The sequence below is a fragment of the Nestor notabilis genome, unplaced genomic scaffold (assembly GCF_000696875.1).
Source record: "Nestor notabilis isolate BGI_N333 unplaced genomic scaffold, ASM69687v1 scaffold4395, whole genome shotgun sequence".
Taxonomy (NCBI): domain Eukaryota; kingdom Metazoa; phylum Chordata; class Aves; order Psittaciformes; family Psittacidae; genus Nestor; species Nestor notabilis.
The window spans coordinates 46,145-66,547 of NW_009927725.1; the positions used below are offsets into that span (position 1 = coordinate 46,145).

The 20,403-nt window shown below is 37.8% G+C and overlaps 1 protein-coding gene across 1 annotated transcript in view; it reads left to right on the forward strand.

Annotated features, from left to right (window-relative positions):
- The window catches only part of SVIL (supervillin), a 69,484-nt gene that overhangs the window by 35,936 nt on the left and 13,145 nt on the right, over positions 1-20,403 (forward strand). The window contains 14 exon segments of the mRNA XM_010014170.1: positions 4,028-4,105; positions 4,682-4,750; positions 10,471-10,621; positions 13,319-13,408; positions 13,492-13,578; positions 14,624-14,801; positions 15,096-15,268; positions 16,497-16,652; positions 17,404-17,540; positions 18,053-18,200; positions 18,326-18,471; positions 19,342-19,517; positions 19,623-19,767; positions 20,101-20,377. Coding sequence (XP_010012472.1) covers positions 4,028-4,105; positions 4,682-4,750; positions 10,471-10,621; positions 13,319-13,408; positions 13,492-13,578; positions 14,624-14,801; positions 15,096-15,268; positions 16,497-16,652; positions 17,404-17,540; positions 18,053-18,200; positions 18,326-18,471; positions 19,342-19,517; positions 19,623-19,767; positions 20,101-20,377 — 2,011 coding nt within the window.

Consider the following 20,403-nt stretch of genomic DNA (forward strand, 5'->3'; position numbering starts at 1 on the left):
CAACTAGACAGGAATGACTAATATTAGCTACTAGCTCTTGCTATTCCTCTTGTTGTTAGGCCTGCTTAAAAAACAATTCTCCCAACATGAGAGCTCTTTAAACAAGAATGTCTTCACTGTCTTGGGATGTACAATATCGCTTGCAGAGTTTTTACATCAGCGGATTATGAACGTTAAGTGGGCTTGTAAGGCTTCTAGAATACTTACAGGTATAATGATTTAAGCCTTTACCCCTCAGTGAAATTGGTTTAAGACTTTAATTTCAGGTGTTATCTTTAGTATGGGTGAGCTTGAAAAATTTCAGATTCCTAAAACTGTGTTGTCTGTGCATATACTTTTGTTTTAGCAGTAATTTTGGCTCCTAGAAACACTGAAGAAATGCAGCTACCAAGGCATTCATGAGCCATTTGGCTTTTGGTTATCTTGCACAATATTTGGTGTTTGTGGATAGCCAAAATCATCTGGACAAGGTTTTTACCTGTCTTGTCAGTGTTAGTGAATAATAGGAGATGGATAGAAGGGTATAGAGGAAATGGAAATCCATATCACAAGCACACTGGCTCTATCTATGCATGGGTAAGTTATGTTGCCCAGCAGGAGTGGGTCTTTAAAGCAGAATGATTACTGATGAGGACCTGCTATCCCTGCCATACTTGCTTGTTTTGCTTCAGTATAGTTTTGCTTCAGGCTAAATTTAATCTGCTCCTGTGGCCTGGCTGCTGTTAGCAGTCATGGTGTTACATGGGAATCCAGGAGTGATCTTCAGGGCTTAGTTTGATCCAGAAGTCTGTGCATTCTGCAGTGTGAACCAAAGCACAGGAAGTAAGGATGACAGGGAGGTTTGCTTCAAAATGGACTGCTGGTTCAAACTACAGGACTAATGTAGAGTTGCTTCTCTTTTGAGTCTAGTATTTTGAAAATGACGGTTGTCAGATAAAATAGGCTGTTTCAAAAGCCTTTAATTTTTGAAGGAGTATTTTCACAGAGGACAAGTGAAGACAAAATTTGTGTTATAAATTTTACCGGTGGGGACAGAAATCTTTGGATGCAGTTATTCAGCTGTGAAAATGCTGCTTCTGTTAAATAGTATAGGCAAACAATAACAAAAAGTCTCTCATCCATCAGTATGTTACAAGTAAGGAGTTGTTAGACAGTCTGTCATTACTGAGGATAAATTGAGGAGGTCTTTATTAAACATGTGACTCAATGGTTGTGTGTTAACTGGGCAAAAAACCAAGAAAGCTGATTTTTGCAGTTTGGTTTTAAGAGTTTGTTTTGGTTTTGCCCTGTTAACTTGCTCAAAAATCCAGTTTCAAGTTTGAAAGCTGTCCTAAAGCAAAAATAATTTCAGCGAGGAAAGCAGAATTGCAGTCACATTTTTAACAGGCTAGTCTCTGAAATGACAACTATTGAGGTCAGATAACAAATGTACTCCAGCTAAAGACAATGGAGTTGAGAAAAACCTTTAAGCAGCTTCCAAGATTTAGGCAGAGACAAAACCTTTGTTCTCTCTTCTCATTCCCCAGCACTCATATCCTCCCTGCTGTGTTACCATGTGCTGTGACTTCACTCTGTAGCACAAGTTAGGCTTCTAAAGCAAGTAACCGAGCATGAAGTGCTTGAATGGTACAAGCTTTGAAGTAAGAATGCTAGCAGTAGGAGTTTCTGTGACACTGGGTCACCCAGTCTGTTGGTTCATGTTAACTCTTGACTATTTAGAGCCTAAAACACAGGATTTGCATGTCTGCCAATGGGTGAAATCTTGGATGTGTAAGAAAAAATGTTTTAAGCTGTATTAATATTTGTGATGCTGATTCATATGGGATACATGATATAAATAATGTAAAGCTTCACTAATTTGACCACAGTTCTTGCAACACACTATGTCAGCTGCCCTTACATCTGGAAATACTATTCTTGATAATTAAGCAATGTGATGGCTATTATCCTTTGAGGACCGTGAAGCAGCGTGCCACTGAAGTCTCTATTTTGAGACTACAATGTGCCTCCGAATCTTAGCACTTCCTGGTGCTGGATTGCAATAAAAATACAGGAATTGTACTGATTACTGTGTTTTGAGCTGGTTAAAATACAATTTCCACACTTGGCAGTCATGAATCAACAGCAAGGGTACATAAACTTCTGTCATGCCCTTCTGGTTCAAAATAATGCCTGAAGTTTTTAGTTGCACTATGTCACTCCTCTTAACGTAGTCAGACACCTTTTTAGGTTTTCTTGTGTATGTTTCTCTCTCTTTTAAAAGGTTATCTAACTTGTTCTGGAGATTTGATTATTGAAGCATAGCTGTATAAAATAGAAGCTATTAGATTACATTTAGATTTCTAATAAACAACAGAAGTTGAAAGATTTATACTCTTAGTAAAATAGTTATATTGAATAGTGTTCTTTGATCACTTCTACTCAAAATGCTTTTGCATAGTTGTCTGCACGGTGAGATATTTCTTCGAACGTGTTATAGTCATTTATATATAGGCTAAGCTGTAGAAAACCCATAAAATTCATGGAAAAAGTGAGGGAGCAACCTCAAATGAGAAAAAAATAGGGCCTAAGGAATTAACTCAAGGAGATACAGATGTGAGGAAGTTGAGATTTACTTTGAGGTCCAGCATCTGTTCTGATGATTGCTGCACAAAGGAGGAAAATTTGTTGGAAGCTGTGAGACTTACTATATTATTGTATGTACTTAGGTAAAACACACTTGGACAATTCAAAGAATAGCTCTAACACAGCGGGAACGACTATACACTGAGGAATGTCAGTGGGGAAAAAAAAATCCCTTTTATTTGGGAAAAATATGTTTGATTTAATATTCTTGTATTCATCATCTTAGGTTGGATGGAAGACTTTCAGTTTTGGGTTGGTTTTTTTTTCATGGGTAGAAAACAAACTAACTTTAAAATCCTACCTTAGTATCAAAATAGCAAGATTTACTGGAATGAAAATTCCTATTGTATAGTCAGAGGCTTTTAACAAAGTCCCTGATTAATGTGATTACCAGCTGCGTTGCAGTCACATTAAAGCAGTGAATGACATTTGAAATATACTTAATTCTTACAGCAAGTTCAAACTGCAGCTCAGCACTGGTGTTAAAGGCGAAGGCTAAACATTCAATTCAAAACTACTTAAAGAGGAAGTGTGTAACAGTCTTAGAAGGGGGTGAGTGCTTAAAAAGTGACCTTTAGGCAAAATACCAGTCTCTTTCTCTGGTAATTTGGATGGATAAAAAGTTCCATGCATTTCATACATGGCATCCACTAAGTGCTCGTATCCAGTTGTAATCAAAGCTGACACTAATGGCTATGCTTCGTTTTGAGCCACTCTAATGAGTTGCATTTACTCATATTCTCTGCAATGCTCCACATTTGCTTTAACCTACAGAAAGGAAGAAGAATTACAAATGATAAAGCCATGTCTAATCAGCTTTGGGTAAGCCCAGCTCTGAGGTAGGAGTTATTTGTAGGCTTTGTTTAGAATGGTGAACTCACCTTCGCTGAGTGCTGTGGGCTTAGCAATTCCCTCCAGATGGCTTTTGAGTATCCCAATTTTAGTAAGCATTCTTTCCGTTCATCCAGAAAATAGATGGCTTGTTATTGAGCAAGATCTGATTAAACTTACAGCAGAATTATTCACGTTGTGGTTGACATGGTTCATCAATTTAATGGTGCATGAAAACAGGGACATAAATTTTATCAGCATATGAAAAGTGCATTTTCTGGCTGTGCTATTTTTGTTCTGTGTTGAGTTGTAGTGGTACTGTTACTAATGTGTTTAATTCCTGCATGGAATGGCTTTGATAAACATGCTGTTGTTTTGCAACAACATTTTTGATCTCTGGCTTTCCAACAGGAGAAACATTTCTAGAAGATTAAAAGATTCCCATTTACTTCATTTTAAGAAATGAGGGGAAGATGAGTTCTTCCCCCCATCTCCATTTCTGATAGTCCAGTCCTTTTCTAATAGTCAGTACTTTTCTAATTCCTTTGCTTTGCTTCTGTCCTTGTCATAGGAACCTGTATATGCTTCTACTTACTCTCCCGTTATACCCGCTCTCCATAAATTTCATCCTTTTCTACCTATTAATCAGGTGAGGAAAATTCTGCACAATTTAAATGCTCAACAGTTTCAAGTAAGCACATTTTGACAGGTTTTGTTGGGGCTTTTTTACGTAGGAAATTAATAATCCTCTTAACTGATCAACCGGCTTAGTAAATGCTGTATTAAAGAAACATACTATTATGCCCCTATGCTGTGAACTCTTCTTCATATACATTCTGCTAGTGCTCCTATTATGGTTGCTTTTCTAAAAATTCTGTATCTGTTGGATATAGATAAGGAAGTAAACGAAAGAGGCATTATTGCATTCATTATAACACTGAAAACTTTCAAGTTGTTAGTATAAGCAATGTGTAACTGCACAGCATTTATTCTAGCACAAAATGCTGTGTACCCCTGATTTCTCTGTAAGTATTGCACATATGCAATGTAAGACATAAAATCATCTAATTTATTGACTACAAAAAAACAAGCTGCTTTTGTTCAGAGGTGACTTTCCTATAGTGCTTTTCCCTAGTTCCTGTCTAAACAATTTTTGCCTTGGCACATCCTGCTTCTGTTCTCTGACCGTCCCATCTTCCTGCTTCTCTCTCTTTCTTCCTTAAAGGTCTGTAGTACTAGTTTGAAACAATCAAGCTCTCTGATTTCTGATGAACGTCATCCTTGGAGATGGAAGGTGAAATGCTGTATTAACTTCCTATTTAATTATTGGAGGGAGGACTAAGACGGAAAATGACATTTGTATCTAAGATACACATTCCCAATGCAACTTGTGGCAACAAAGTAAAGTTTGAGCTTGCTTGGGAATAGAGTTCTGCTGCTGTTTAAGTAAATGTTAGAGAAGTTTCATGTGAAGTGTTCCTCAAAATCATGTCCATACCTCTACAATTCCATTATAAACAATTTGAAGAACTCATGAAAAATTAATAGATAATGATAAATATAAACTTTATTCACTAGGGCTACATACTAGAGTTGCCTTTGAGCAGAAGTAGAATACTGGATTTTGGTCTGAGCAAACAGAGCCTGTTTCACATGATCAGAGGTAAAAAAAGCTAAGGCAGGAGTGGGCAAAGAAGTGGGAAGAAAAACATGACAAAACAGGGAGAGTTTACTGGAAGGTCTATGCAACTCTAATTCTGCTTTATTTCACCTCCTTGTCCCTTGGCTTGCAGCTCAGATCTGTGGTTCTAGTACTACAAGGAATCCATTGGGTTCTTCATTCCTACACAAAATATTGCGCATGTTGCATGTGGGCAACATTATGCCTGCCAGCAGGCGTAATGGCAGTGAATCCAAGGGACTGATACTCACTGCTAGGACAGAGGATGATAATTATGGCAGAGGCTATTCAAACTACAATTAAAGTTTCAACTACTGGTATTTACCATTTCCACATTCATTCTCATGGCTGGTTTTGAGTATAATCTTTTACTTTGTTTTTTGGTTGATTGGTTGGGTTTGGGCTTGGGTTTTGGTTTGGTTTTTTTTTTCAGTTGGTTGAGGTTTTTTTAATTAAAAATTGAATTTGGGGCTAACAATTGAAAAGTGTTCCCTCTTCTCCGTAAGCTCTGGATTTAATACAGTTTTATTACTGTTTACTTCAGATAACCTATTAATTTTGCTGAGACAGAGTTCACCATCTCTATGTATCTAGAAGGTAAATATATAGTCTACCTTAATAACATAATATCCCTCTGCTAGTGAGAGGAGGTCCTCCAATGGGCTGTTCATCCCATCTATCTTAAAAGTGGAACACCCCATGCTGAGCTACATCCTGCCCTTTTCGAAAGCTCCTTTCTTCTAGCATGGTGTCAAGGTGCATACAGATTTCTTTGGGTTTCTTCTGGCACAATTAATCATTTTTTTGTTTGCACTAAACGTGAGTTGTTCTGTTTTACTGAAACCACTTTTGAACAGAAAGCTATGCATTCGCATTTGCATTTTCTCCATATAACGAGGCCCGTATAAAATTGCAGAGGAAAATAGTGCTGAAAACTTTTGTACAACTATTGGATTCTTTTTGTGCTTTTTTTTTTTTTTGTCCTAGAGCCTAAACTAGAGAAGTTACTTATATGAAAAAACAAATAGGTACTTTTTGAATCGTTCTTTTATATAATTTATGACATTGTTTTTAAATGGATTCTCTTTTTGCAAAATAGATTTTTTTTAATGTTCATTCTTGGTTTGACTCCCCCACGTAGGGGCAGTCGATCTTAGACATAGAAAACCATGAATTCTTTCATTTCTTGCATTCAAAAACCAAAACAAAACCCAACAACAAGCCAGATGCTTACAGGCCACTCTCAGCTGTGTTCTTCTGACTTAAAAGGTGACACTGCTTGGACTGGAAAATTGTAGGGTACGTAATGGAGCATTGCTGAGATGTGAGCCTTTCCTTAGCATAAACTGATGCTGCAAAAGCACTGGAATGCCTGTGCGTACCCTCAAGAAATGTGTTGCAGTGCTAGAAAAGACCAGTATCATCATCCAACTTAACCAACCGGTGGGGAGAAAAGTAATCCCTGTTTCTAATTGTTCTTACATCGAGTCTGCAACTCCTTCTCAGACTTAAATATTTCAGAAAAACACACAGTCTTCGTTCTAGACTGTCAACATACAGAAAAAGTTCACTGCAATAGTAAGTGTTTTTTCATGTGTAATTATTCTTGCTGGGTAAAGCTTAACACTTGACCCTCTCTTCAGTAAAAAGAAATACTCATCTGATTTAATCTGAGGTAGATTTTTTCAAATCTTGAAAAAATATTGTAGCCCTTCCCTGAAACCTTTCAAAATCATCAGCAGCATAGATAGAAGTGTAGAGGCTGGAAATGGGTGTGCTATTGCAGTACAGATTATCTGCTCAGAACAACTGTTCCATAGGATTTTTTCTTACCTGTTTCAATGTATTTGCATTTTTTCACCTTTTCAAATAACACTTCTCTTAAAAGCCTGGTTTATCAGATTTTTCTGATAACCTTCCCCAAAAACCCCCCCATCTTTGTGATCATTTTTTCATCACTCTTCTGTATGTTGGCCTCATCCTGAGGGGCTTCTCAGCAGAACCATATCCTTTTTCCATGTGCAAGTAAACATTTTGGTCTAAGTTGGGGTGAATCAGATCACTGCACAGCTCTTCTCTCTTTAAAAATAATTTTCAGTCAGTTAACTAGTTTGCAGCCTGTAAGCTGCACTGATATTTTTATATTGCTCAAAAAAACCTCAGAATATCACCTGTGATTAAGTCAAATATATTAAAGAAATCAGAGATAACTGTGTTAACATATTTAATCATACTTGAGCTCATCAAACTTACCATTTTGATTAAGCCTGTTTTCCATAATGCCATGTGGAATAGCATTAATTATGCGCCTGTCTCTGATCCTTCATTGATTGTCTTCCAGGCACTCATGGAAGTGTAACTGCTGTAACAACACATTGCTTGTGTGACCTGTACCTATATGCTTCAATTTTACTTCTTCTAAATTATTGTCCCCATCTGAGTTTTCAATCAGTCCTATACATTCTTCCATTTATAAGAGCTTTTTTTTTAAATTTACTGCTTGTTTTTGGGGCATCTCCCATTCCAGTTATTTCATGCTGTTGGGTACCAATATTCTTCTCATCCTTTTTCTTCACTTCATTTTCCAAATTTGTTATTTGTCTGAAATGAGATGTAAATGAACACATGGGTGTATTTTTCATTCTAAACTAGGATATTTCATTGAAGATAACCAGCTTTTATGTTGAATGGAAAAAATTGCATTGGACCTCTTGACTTCCTAAGCTTTTTTTTTATTATTGACACACTAATTCTTGTGTAGACTTTTTGTTGGGCTCCTTAGGTGCTCTTATCAAAATGTCACAGTTACAAATTTAAGATTTAATCTTCTTTCATATCTTTCTTTTTTTTTTACTTGGAAATAAAATTTGTACTTAAAATCTTGTTGAGCTTTACCTTTCTTGCCATATTTTCTTCCAGTTAGAATGTGCTTTGAATAACTTATGTCTTTGACAATTGTGTTGGCTCATATTAGTTCTCCAACTATAGAAAATTACTCTTTCCTTTAATCATCACATTTACTTTTGTTTCTTCACCTGGGCTGTTATGGCAAATTAAATGGGTTAGGGATTGCTTGGTGTCTATTCAGGTTGTCTTTTTTTTTAGTTCATGTGTTCATTAATAGATGAAGCTGGGAGTCATCATGCATTAGGAAAAGATCTAATATGGAATTGCTCCGAGTTTCGTAACTTACACATCCAGTCTGATTTATTTTTTTTAGGAACTCCAAAGATGTTTTGCCCAATGGAATAGCTTGAAATCTTCCATTAAAAATAAGTTTGTTTCTGCTCTCCTTTGTCCTTTGGCACAGCTCCAGAATCATTTATGATCTTTCTCATTATTTACATGTGCAGTGATTAACACACACACTTTACAGGTCTGTGTCTTCAGAATTTCCAATAGCTCTGCAGACTGTGAAGCTTCAGGTATTTGCTGGAGACACAATTCAAAATCAAGCACCCCGTCACTTGAAAAAAGGAAAGAAGAATATGATTCTACTTCTTCCTGCCTCTCCGTCACTTCCACTCATACTGTAATGGAAGCCAGCATCCTCACTAATTTAAATGTATTTCTTTTGTGTATGAAATTTCACTTGTGATTTCATTAGGTATTTATTAATTTCCTGCCCAGATCTCCTTTAGTGTGTTGCTGTGCTTTTTTTCTACCAGCTGTTTATCGCAGAGTGTGGGTGTGCTGACACTGGAATGGGTGGAGATTGGGGGAAGTGAACAGAGCCTATTTCCAGTGTTTCTCTTCAAAGCATTCAGAGGCTTTTACAGATATAGAATCATAGAATAGTTAGGGTTGGAAAGGACCTTAAGATCATCTAGTTCCAGCCCCCCTGCCATGAGCAGGGATAGACTCACACCTTGTTATTTCTATGGAACATTTTGGAGTTCTAGGGAAAAACAGAGGTTTTTACCTTGATTGCCATAACTTGCAGTCACAGTGTCTGGCTATCCAGCTATGTTTCCTAATAAACTGAGAACGAGTGTTACTATAGAAGGCTGTAGAGATACATGGAACTAGAGAAAGGAGCAGAGGGTTCTCATGTCCTAGTCCTTGTACAAGTCACTTCTTGGATTATCTTTACACTTCTTACTGGTGGTACTGCTCTTGGTAAATGCTGACAGTTAGACATTTCTATTTCAGTGTGTCCCCTGCAATCAGGATTGTTTATTTAGACTGATTTATTAATTTACTTAGACTGATTTATTAATATATTTAGACTGAGATACTATTTTAAGAAAATAATAATTAAGAATATCTGGACGTACAGCTCTTCCTTGTATCTTGAAAGGAGAAGAGTGTTTACTTTGTGTTCACAGGCTTTAGCATACTTTTTCATTTCCGCTCTGTGGTTACATGAGCTAGAGCTGTGCTAAAGCGCTAGATTTTCATGTGGCTTTTCAATTCTAGCAGCTAGGTTGTGAAGCAAAATGACAAATAGCACACAACTTGGAAGTAATTCTAGAGCTGAGAGTCCCATGCACTAAAAATACTTTTATGCTTGATTTCTATGCAGTATAATCCCTGAAATGTTGCTACTTTTTTAAGATAAATGCGTTGAAGCAATATTTCTTTGGCCTAACCTGGCTACAGCAAAGTATGTAAATTCAGTTTCTTTCCTATATAATGTATTGTCATCAATCTTTTGTGTTAAGATAGGAAGGCACTAAGATAGTCAATGCTCCTAGTTGCTTCTGATCACTCAAGCTGTTGTCTGCTACCCTCTAAAGCAAGCAAGAAAAGCTGAGAATGTCCTTTTAAAAAAAAAAAAAAGGAAGCAGGCGTGTTGATCACAGTCATTGGTAAAACACTCAGTAGAACAAGCTGACATAGGAACTAAAATGAGCAGCCCTGGAGAGATAAGGTTGCTAATCCTGCCTGAAGAATTGAGTTATCGTAAGAGACTGATTCAAAAATCACCAACTGAAGTTACACTTCTTCATTGTTATTCCTTGTGCCACCTACAGATTTGTGATCTCACTAGCGTAGCAAGTCATGCTTCAAAAAAACAAAGTCTCGAAAATGATATACAGAGTAAATGGTTTGCTTTGCTTAGAGGGATGCCATTTGCCTTGGCTTGTAGTTTTGAGAAATCTCAAAGAGCAGAGATCAAAATCTTACCTTCACAGTGTAATGGGGCAGCAAGACAGTGGAGCTTCTCAGGGGCAGGGTCACTAAGCTGTGTCTGTGATTTTACTTTAGGAGCTTTTTCTCCTGTTCTTTTCCCTCTACAGCTGGCAGTTGAAATGCTCAGACAGTCTTTTGCTAGATCCTCGTCAGTTTATCTATTTTTGAACATCTCTTTCTCTCTTCCCCCCAAAAAGCAGAGAATGGCAGATAACCAGGAGAGCCAAATGACCATTGAAGAAAGGAAACATCTGATTACAGCTCGAGAAGAAGCCTGGAAGTCCAGGGGTAAAGGAGCAGCCAATGACTCCACACAGTTCACTGTAGCTGGCCGAATGGTAAAAAAAGGTCAGTGATGAAATGATCCCAGTATAAATAAGCCACTGCTTATCTGTCTAGTCAAAATAAAGTCAAGCTCAAGCTATGCAGAAACAGTATCCATGTTTAGCAAGAGGAGGACTATTTATCTTCAACTGAATATCATGTCATGAGGCTGTTCACTCTAGCTTCTTTTGGCTGTTGGTATTAATCCATTTTGGTCTACGCTGTTGCACTACCATCCAGTTATTACTGGGCTCTGCCTGACCGGTGGTAGTCAATTACTTGAATAGTCCTATGTTTTGTTTTTCCTTCTAATACAACTCAGAGGGTACAACTGGATTATTCTTTCCTATTTATTCTATAATAAATAAGAAATTTATTCTCTAATTAATTTAAAACCCAGGTTTCCCTGTCTAGAGAAAAGTTGTGAAATCTAGTTGTTGCTATTGCTGGCACTTCCCCAACTCCTAGGATCACTGGGAATATTTAGCAAACGTGTTATTTTTATGGATGCTGTTTTGGACAGCAACTTGAAGCGTTGTGCTTGGCTGAAGAAGTCACTGAACAGATTTCTGCATAGAACCAGGGAGTAGAAGTAACAAGGGAGCAATGTTGACATTTTGGGGATCTCCTGAATTCAGTCACTGGTTCCAGATGCAGTCGTTCTCCTGAAGTGGACAGGAGTCTCTGAAGGCTCTGGTAGAAACATGGCTGTCCGTGCAGTGTGCCTGGGAAGATGATAGCTTTGGGAGGAAGACATCTAAACTGATCTCCTGTGGTTAATGGCGACTAAATTTTGTTACAAGAACTTGGTTATTAAATGCAACAACAGTGAACCTTGAGTTAAATGACAACCACAAAAAAAAAAAATCATTGGTGAGGGCAGTATTAACAACAGGGAGTAACTCCATTTACAGTGCAAGCCACATTCTGTTGGCAGATAAACAGATACATGGTATTACAAATTACATCTATGGATAACAGAACTTAGCTGCTGGTTACACTGCTTTGCTGCTAGAGACACCAGTGGTCAGTGTTCAAAGACTAACCTATTTTGGAGGGTTGACAAGAAAAGTGTTCAGTGGCCCAGAGACTACTTTTTGAGATGCCTGCTTCTCCCCCCCCCCCCCCCAATACATTGGCCTTTTGAAAGGAATAGAAAGTGAAAGCTTTTGCTTTTCTTAATGGGAAAAGAAAAATACCTTGAAAGGATCACTTTAGGTGCCATGATCATTCATGTGGAGAAGCAAGGTAATCCAGTGACAGTGGCATCAATAAAAGTAGCCCAAGTGGGATTTTATTCAGATGTGTGCTATTTTTGTTGCCTAAAAGAATAAATTATCATGATGAGTTTTTAAATTAAGAGATGATGAGAAAGCAATGCAAAATTAAATCTTTGTTATATATGTGTGCACAGATGCTGTATTTTAATTGCTTCTTATGGCTGAAAATTTTTCAGTCCTAATTGAAAGGTGATCCTTTAGTAACATCTGAAGCAGTTCTCAACGTGGTCTTGTGGATTAAGTCCTGGGAGAGCTGCTTAAGAGCTGTGTTCTTTCAAATACGCCTTGATGAAGGCTTTATCGGTTGACTTAAAACCTGCTGGAATTTTGAGTCGCTTGAGTAACAGGGAAAAAAAAATTGTTTGTGGAAAAGGTACTTGATTATATTATAAATCTCTCTTGGCGTTTGCCAATTATGACTTGCTAGGACTTGCAGTAAAGATAGTGGAAATGTGGCTAGTATATACTGTCTCAGCACAATAATGGTTTAATCTGATCAGAATAACTAAAGGCTTAAACTTATGTAGCTCAGTAATTAGTAAGCTATGGCTAAGTGGAAAATAGATTATTAGATGAGAGTTTAAATGTCAGTTTCCCCATTTACTGAGCATCTAGGCAACAAGAGGTAATAGACGCAATTCTTTGCTTTAGTATACTTTTCTATCTAATAAAAACCATGAAACCTATAGTGTGCCATTTCTCTTACTGGAGCAACATGGATTCACATTAAAAGTAGTAAACAAAAGTAATCTTATTTTATCCACTGGGTCCCGAATGAATTTTTTATGATTTTTACTGAGAAGAATGGAGGAGAATACAACAAAAGGAGGGAGCAGTGCTTGCTGTGGTGGGGATGCTGACTTCCAATTCCATTTCCACATGTTCTTAAAAACATAACAGGGCTCAAGAAATACTGTTTCATCCAGGGACAGCATTCACAGGTCAGATCCATCCTGCTGTATGTATTAATAGAGATGGGTTTAAATTTAAAAGTGGCAGGGAAGTGAAGGTGCCAAGCGAGTTCTTGGTAGTTTCTCTGCTAAACATATCTTTTTCTTCAAAACAGTTGCATGGTTTAAAATGTGGTTTGTGGTAGAACTGGAGTCCAAAATGTAGGCCAAGTGAACTGCTGTTCCCTTGAAAACAAGCAAAATTACTGTATTCAAGAGAAAGTATTTTGCATTAGCGTGCTCACAAACACTTGGAACCAGAGCTTTGTTCTTGTGAATGGGACAATTTACGAGTCTGCTGTTGATTTAAGGAGAAAGCAGGGCAGTTACGCTGCCATCACTAATACAGCAGGGATGTAGTGGAGGCTGTGGAAGAATGAGAGACTGTACAAAGTGGCCAGTGCTTTCCCTGAATAGCTTCCCCTGTGATCATTGCTGGAAACATGGGCTGACCCAGGGCTGTATTTCCTATGTTCTGTGTTCTTACACAGGCCTGGCTTCTCCAAGTGCGCTAACACCAGTAGCATCCCCTTTCAGTAACCGGCAGAAGTCTACCACTCCAGTTACAAAGCCCTTGGAAGGTAAGCAATAAAAATGTCTGAAATATCTTCAGGCTTTTTTTACTTCCCGTCAATTAACAAGTTTTTCTCTCTGGTTTGCTTAGAAATTGAAGCCAGGCCTGATATGCAATTGGAATCCGATATGAAGCTTGACAAGTTGGAGTCATTCTTGGGAAGGCTGAATAACAAAGGTTGGTAGAGTTACCAAAGGTGGCAATGTATCCACTCTCCAATTTCAGTAAATCGCTTAAAGTACCTCTTACTTAAAGTATCTGGCAACAGAAACTGAGTATTTCTTTGTTCAGACTGCACTAATGATTACACAGTTTATGATTTAGTCTTTGCTAAATTTTAACAAAAAAGCCTTATGCTTTTGTATTTTGAATGTACAATAGAATAAATCACAAATGCCAAAATAACTTTCTTCTTTAACGATGTGCACATTCTTTGAGAGCAAAATTTTTTAAAACCACACAGTCTGAACCATATTGCCATCAACAGTGAAACAGCTTTAAATGTAGTTTAATCTTACCAAAATCAAGATAAGACACTAAGCTGCTTCCAAGCACGGTTCATTCAACTTCCTGCATTTTTGAAAGCTGACTCTGTGTAGCAGCTCATATAGCTTCCTCGTACAGCTTGTTGGCTACCTATGAAGCTGTCTAGAGTTCTCTGGTGTTTCCATATCATATGTATGTCCTCCATTTGTAAGACAAAAATCCATTTGTAAAGTGTCAAATACCATTAAAAAATGTATTTGTGTTTCAGCAGAGGTGGCAGTACCATAGTATGATAACTGTGCCATACTCACTAGTCTGAAGTAGTGAATTTTCCACTTAATAGTTCTAGTAGATATTTTCAAAGGAAGGAAATATGTGGTTGGAGGCAGTATGGAATATACGAGATCATAAAATGCTTCTATCATCCTATCAAAACAACTCATTTTTGATAGTGCCTAACTTTTGACTCAGCTGTATTTCCCGACTATTCTGTAATAAAGATTATTGCATATGAGTAGCAGTTACACTCCATTTTTAACGTTCTTTTCCATCAGACTTTTCTACCATCTGTCCTTCAAATTCCATCAGTTTCAAACAAACAAAAACAATAAACAAGACACCACCACCACCCAAAAAAACTTCCACCCCCACAACTATCAAACAAGCCATGTTTACCTTTTCTAGAATTAGAAACTTAGTATGATTATTTATTGTGTGAGGTGTTTTTTTCCTGCAGTTGCTGGGATGCAAGAGACAGTGCTGACGGTTACAGGAAAATCTGTGAAAGAGGTGATGAAGCTGGATGATGATGAAACGTTTTCCAAATTTTATCGCCATGTGGATTTCCCTTCCTCCTCAGTGCCTTTAGACCTTGATGAGGACTTTGATGCCATCTTTGATCCTTATGCACCAAAGTAAGAACCAGTTTGTTTGTTGGTTTGTTTGTTTGTTCATTTTTTCAATTGCTTTGAATGCAGACACAGGGCAGTGGTCAAAATCTTCAGCTTTAAGTCATCTTGTAGATATCTTTAGTACTTAGCATGTCTGGTTTGCTATACATTTCTGAAATCATTCTTCTGCGTGAATCAAGGGGCTAATCCTAATTTCCTGGAAATTTTTCACACCCAGAATAAAAGCAAATCTCTTGTCATTAGGTGATTCTTACTCAGAAAATTAACCGATGGTTATAAACATTGCTTGTTTTTCAGGTTAATATCTTCTGTAGCAGAGCACAAACGGGCAGTTAGGCCTACACGCAGAGTCCAGTCCTCAAGAAACCCTCTGAAAATGCTGGCAGCAAGAGAAGATATTCTTCATGAATATACTGAACAAAGACTGAATGTTGCCTTCATGGAATCGAAGCGAATGAAAGTAGAAAAAAGTAAGCTAACAGGATGATTTGTGCAAGACACTGTCCTGCTATTTTAATTTAAAACAAAACAAAAAATCCCAATGCTAAAACCACAACTGAAGGAATGGAACATATTCTCTGAGAGGCAATAAATTGTTTGAGGTGTAAGGTTGAATGTAAACTGCCAGGGAGGTTTGGAGAGAAGGGCATGTGTGACTTCCTCATGGAAAGCTACCTACAGCCACCTCCTGCGCATAGCTTTAATTATTTATTTTTGGCACAGTCACCTTGTGCAGAAAAAGAGTGCCATTGTGCCTGCAGGGCAAGGACAGGAGATAAGGCAAGCAGCTCTAACATTATTTTATGCTGAGAGGGAGAGCTGGGAAGAACAGACAAACTTTTGTTCAGGTACACTGGCCTCAATTTTGGGTCCTGGTTTTCTCTCAGAAGCTGGAATTAGGCTTCTTGATCATGGAAGATTAATTTCCATAAAGGATCGATGTTCTGTGGCAGGGATTTGTGTTTTACTTGCACCATTGCTTTGTCCTGACAACAGACAGCAAAAGACATGATTGTAAAACTTATTCGAAGGTTTGTCAAGCCACTTTTACTATTTCAGGCACAAATGTTACTTATTACACTTGAATAAAGAGACATCATCTTTAAACATTGTCTGCATTGATGAAAACACTAATTATATGTGTAATACTTTTGTTGCCATTTGATTAGAAGCATTTCCCAGAGTTACAGATTCATAAAGTCTTTAGTTGAGAAATAAGCAAAAGGAGCCAAGAATTTAGGCTTTAAGTTTACAGTAAAACATAACTAAGACTTTGAAACGTAAATGGCTATTGCATCACACTAGCTGAGACAAATTTGAAGGGAATTCTGGTTTACTAGCCTTGGCTACTCTGCTGTCTTTTGTCATTAATCAATTATAAGGCATTAAAGATCTACTGAGCACTTCACAAAACATTGGATAAGACATGTTTCCTAGCAAAATTGATATTTCTGCCAAATGACGTGATTCTGACACTGACAGCTTACTCTTGGATGATATCTAGAAACTTAGGTGCTGCAAGCCCCAAAAAGCTTTTGGGCTTGCAGTTAATCTGAGTTCAACCTGGTTTTGCTATTGTTATTGAGAAGGAGAAAAACTAGAAATAATGGGGGAAATTTATTCTTTTTTTTAATTTAACAACCAATTTTTTTAATAATTTTGTGGGGGGGTTTTCCCCACCTTCTTTTTATACACAAGTGTCTACAAACTCAAATTTCTCAGAAGTAGCACTTGCTGGCTTGGCAAGCAAAGAGAACTTCAGCAACATTAGCCTGCGGAGCGTTAATCTAACAGAGCAAAACTCTAACAACAGTGCTGTGCCATACAAGAAGCTGATGCTGCTGCAAATTAAAGGTATGCTAGAACTGCTTTTACTTTCAGTACATGCTAGGCTGATTGTAACATATGGGAGTTGCTGCCACAGTTGGATGCTTAACTTGCAGATCTCTAGATCAAGACTGATGTCCAAAACCTAAAAGAACAAGCGAGAACTGTGTGACAGATGTAAAACCTTACAGATAGGTCTGCATTGTGTCCACTGGTGTGTGTTTTCCAAGAGAAAAACTGAATATTTCAGAAATTCTAGCCAATCCTGTGGAAAGCTTTGAACTTTCCCATTTTTCTAATGCTCAGTATAACTTGGAAGTGGCATGACAGTGTTCCTGCTCCGCTTCCCCTTACAGCACTTAGTAATGTATCTGATTCTGTGAAATAATAGCTACTTTTTTAGCAAAGTAAAATTCTTACAACTTTTTACTGCCTACAGAAACTGTGCCATAGCTTCACTTAAGCAAATGTAAAGGATTCTGGAACTTGGCTGATGTCTGCCATTTACTTAATTCATTTCTTTCCAGAAGGACACAAAGTTGTTAAAGCAAGAACAGGAAATAATAGAAGTATTAGTTGATAGGAGGCAACAATTTTTTGTTTCCTGTGAGTAAACTCTTTTTCCACAGTAGTAGACTTTTAATTCTTCTTTAACAGTCTGTTTCCATATATTTTTGCTAAATGTGCTGGGATTGTTTGTATTTCAGTCAAAACAAATTAATCTTGGCATTTGATAACAGTAGCCAAAGGAATATAATTAGCTTTGTTTTCTCTTTAGGAAGAAGACATGTTCAAACAAGATTAGTTGAACCAAGGGCCTCGTCACTGAACAGCGGAGACTGTTTCCTGTTGTTAACTCCACATTTATGTTTCTTGTGGGTAGGAGAGTTTGCAAATGTCATAGAAAAAGCAAAGGTTAGTACTAGCTGGTTTTTCTATTACTTATTTTTAGAACTGTTGTGGTATATGTCTCTGATGTAATTGAGCCTTGGTGCCAGTTGTCTCAAAAAGTGGCATGTAACTGATAGCTGGTGACAGGTAGATATGCAGGATTCCTGTAAATATGTTTTAGCCTGTGCACTGAATGAAGACTGACACAGGAGTGTGTAGGTTATGAAGCTTCAAGAGAAAAGAGGATATCCTCAGGAAACAGATTTGGACTCGAACAACAATAGTCTGAAATGCAGGATGTCCTTTGTGTTCCCATGTTCGTTAAGAGCAAGTGTTGTTTTAAGGCAAATGAAAGAATGAATGTATTTCTGTAATGTTTTCTCTAGTGTCTGTTTATTTAGTGCAACAAATAATAACAGTTTCTCCTGCTATTTGCTCTGTTATTTCTTATCTACTTTTGCCTTCTCCCTGAACAAGACATGCACAGTATTCAAAAGACTTAAGCAATCCTATTCAGATAACTATTAATCTCTTAGGCTTCAGAACTTGCAACTTTAATTCAGACAAAGAGGGAACTTGGCTGTAGAGCTTCTTATATACAGACTATAGAAGAAGGAATAAATACCCATACCCATGCCGCCAAAGACTTCTGGAAACTCCTTGGTGGACAGACAAATTATCAGTGTAAGCATTCTTATAGTTACAGTATCTGATGTTTTATCACAGTAAAATAGTTGAGTCTGTTCTTTTTAGTAAAGACAGTTGGATGTTAATTTTATTTTATTATTTCTGACAATCTTTTCGTTAAGCTGCTGGAAGTCCTGAGGAAGATGAAATGTATGAAGCTGCAATAATAGAAACAAATTGCATATACCGCCTCGTAGAAGATAAACTCATTCCTGAGGATGACTACTGGGGAAAGGTGCCAAAATGTACCCTGCTACAACCAAAAGAGGTATTGTGCCACTTGCTGCTCCTGTGGTAAGTGCAGGAACATACAGCTTGTAACAACTTTCAGTAATTGCATATGCTCGTGGAGAGGCTTACTGAAAATTGTGTTCTCTGTGTTTCTGAAAAGCTTCTGAACTCTTTGCTGTCTAGAGTGTGCTGCAGGTCTCAAGGAATTAGATCATGTCATCTTTTGAGTGAAATACTATTTTAGGAAGCATAAATCATTTCATCAACAGGGCCTCACTCCAAAGTCATGAAGTACAAAACAGGTAGTACTTTGGAAAAACAAAACAAAATAAGCCCCTGCTTTTATTTCTGTCTTAAGCAGACTTTTTTCCCTTTCAAACAACGATTTCACCCATCTAAGTAGGAATAAGAGCAGATTTTCAAAATAAAGACACAATGCTTTTTCTTGGAAGTATTCAAGGAGCTGCCTGTTTGCTGAGCCAGTTACCCACTCTCTATGTTCTGTCAGCCTTCTCTGGCTGCAGGACGAAGCAAAGGTCTAAATGTCAGTGAAAGCTGATGTGACTAGGCAGCAATCAGTCATGCAATAGAATCAGGGTTTTAGTAGTAAGAGATCTCTAATCGTTAGTGACTTAGCTACCACATGAAAATACACCTCATAGTATTCCCTATGCAGTTGCTTCCATTCCCCAAAAATCAGACATCACAGTGCAGACCACTGACCTGGCCTTACTTGCATTGCAGTGCTAGTTGTTAGTGTCACTGCAGAGACTTGGATATTTGGAGGAGTTTGTATGCAACATACTGCCAGCTTACAGCAGTAGGACACTGGAGGATCGGGGTATCACCTAACCTAATGGTAGGTTGGGTTTTGATTATTTTTTTTTCTTTTTGGTTTGATTTTTAGGTGTTGGTGTTTGACTTTGGCAGTGAAGTATATGTGTGGCACGGAAAGGAAGTTACTTTAGCACAAAGAAAAGTGGCCTTCCAGCTGGCAAAACACTTGTGGAATGGCACCTTTGACTACTCCAATTGTGACATAAATCCTCTGGACCCAGGGGAATGCAATCCCCTCATACCCAGGTATTGAAACTCAAGTTTAGTCTTATTGCAGAAGCTTTGTTTCCTTGCCCTTATTTTACAGTGTTTAATTTGATTCTATTCTATTTCTTTTGTTCCCTTACACAGAAAGGGACAAGGACGCCCAGACTGGGCTGTGTTTGGCAGACTCACAGAACATAATGAGACAATATTGTTCAAAGAAAAATTTCTTGATTGGACAGAGCTGAAGAAACTCAATGAGAAGAATTCTAGTGAATCCCTTCACCAGAAGGTGCATATAATAAGCATGCTAGGTATTTCAAACTAGATGACCTAGCTGGGATGGAAGCCAGGGAAGCTTGTTTTTGGCGATCTAGAGCACTTTCTTTATCTTGTGAGCTTTGACCTTTGGTGGTCAGAACATCATCACCTACAGTGAACCCACAGAGTTGCTTTATATTAGTGCCAAGCAGCTCAGTGAATACTGCCAAGGTGGCTTTGACAAGGCATCAAGTAATGACAAGATATTAAAGTACCGAAATATGCAGGGGTCAAACTGGCTGGAACTGTGGAGTAAGAAGAAAAAAGCTATGCTCAAAGAAATCTCTTTTGTGTTTTTTGACAGGAAGAATCCAGATCTGACTCTAAACCATATGATGTCATGCTAATGGTAGCTGTGCCTCAGACAGCTGTAGGCACAGTCTTGGATGGAATGAATATTGGCCGGGGCTATGGACTTGTGTTAGGAGAAGATGGGAGGCAGTTTGAAATTATCACTGCATCTGTAGATGTCTGGCACATCCTGGAATTCGATTATAGTAGACTGCCTAAGCAAAGCATAGGGCAGTTCCATGAGGGAGACACATACGTGGTGAAGTGGAAGTACATGGTGAGCACTACAGGTTAGTGAACAATTCCATTTCATCCT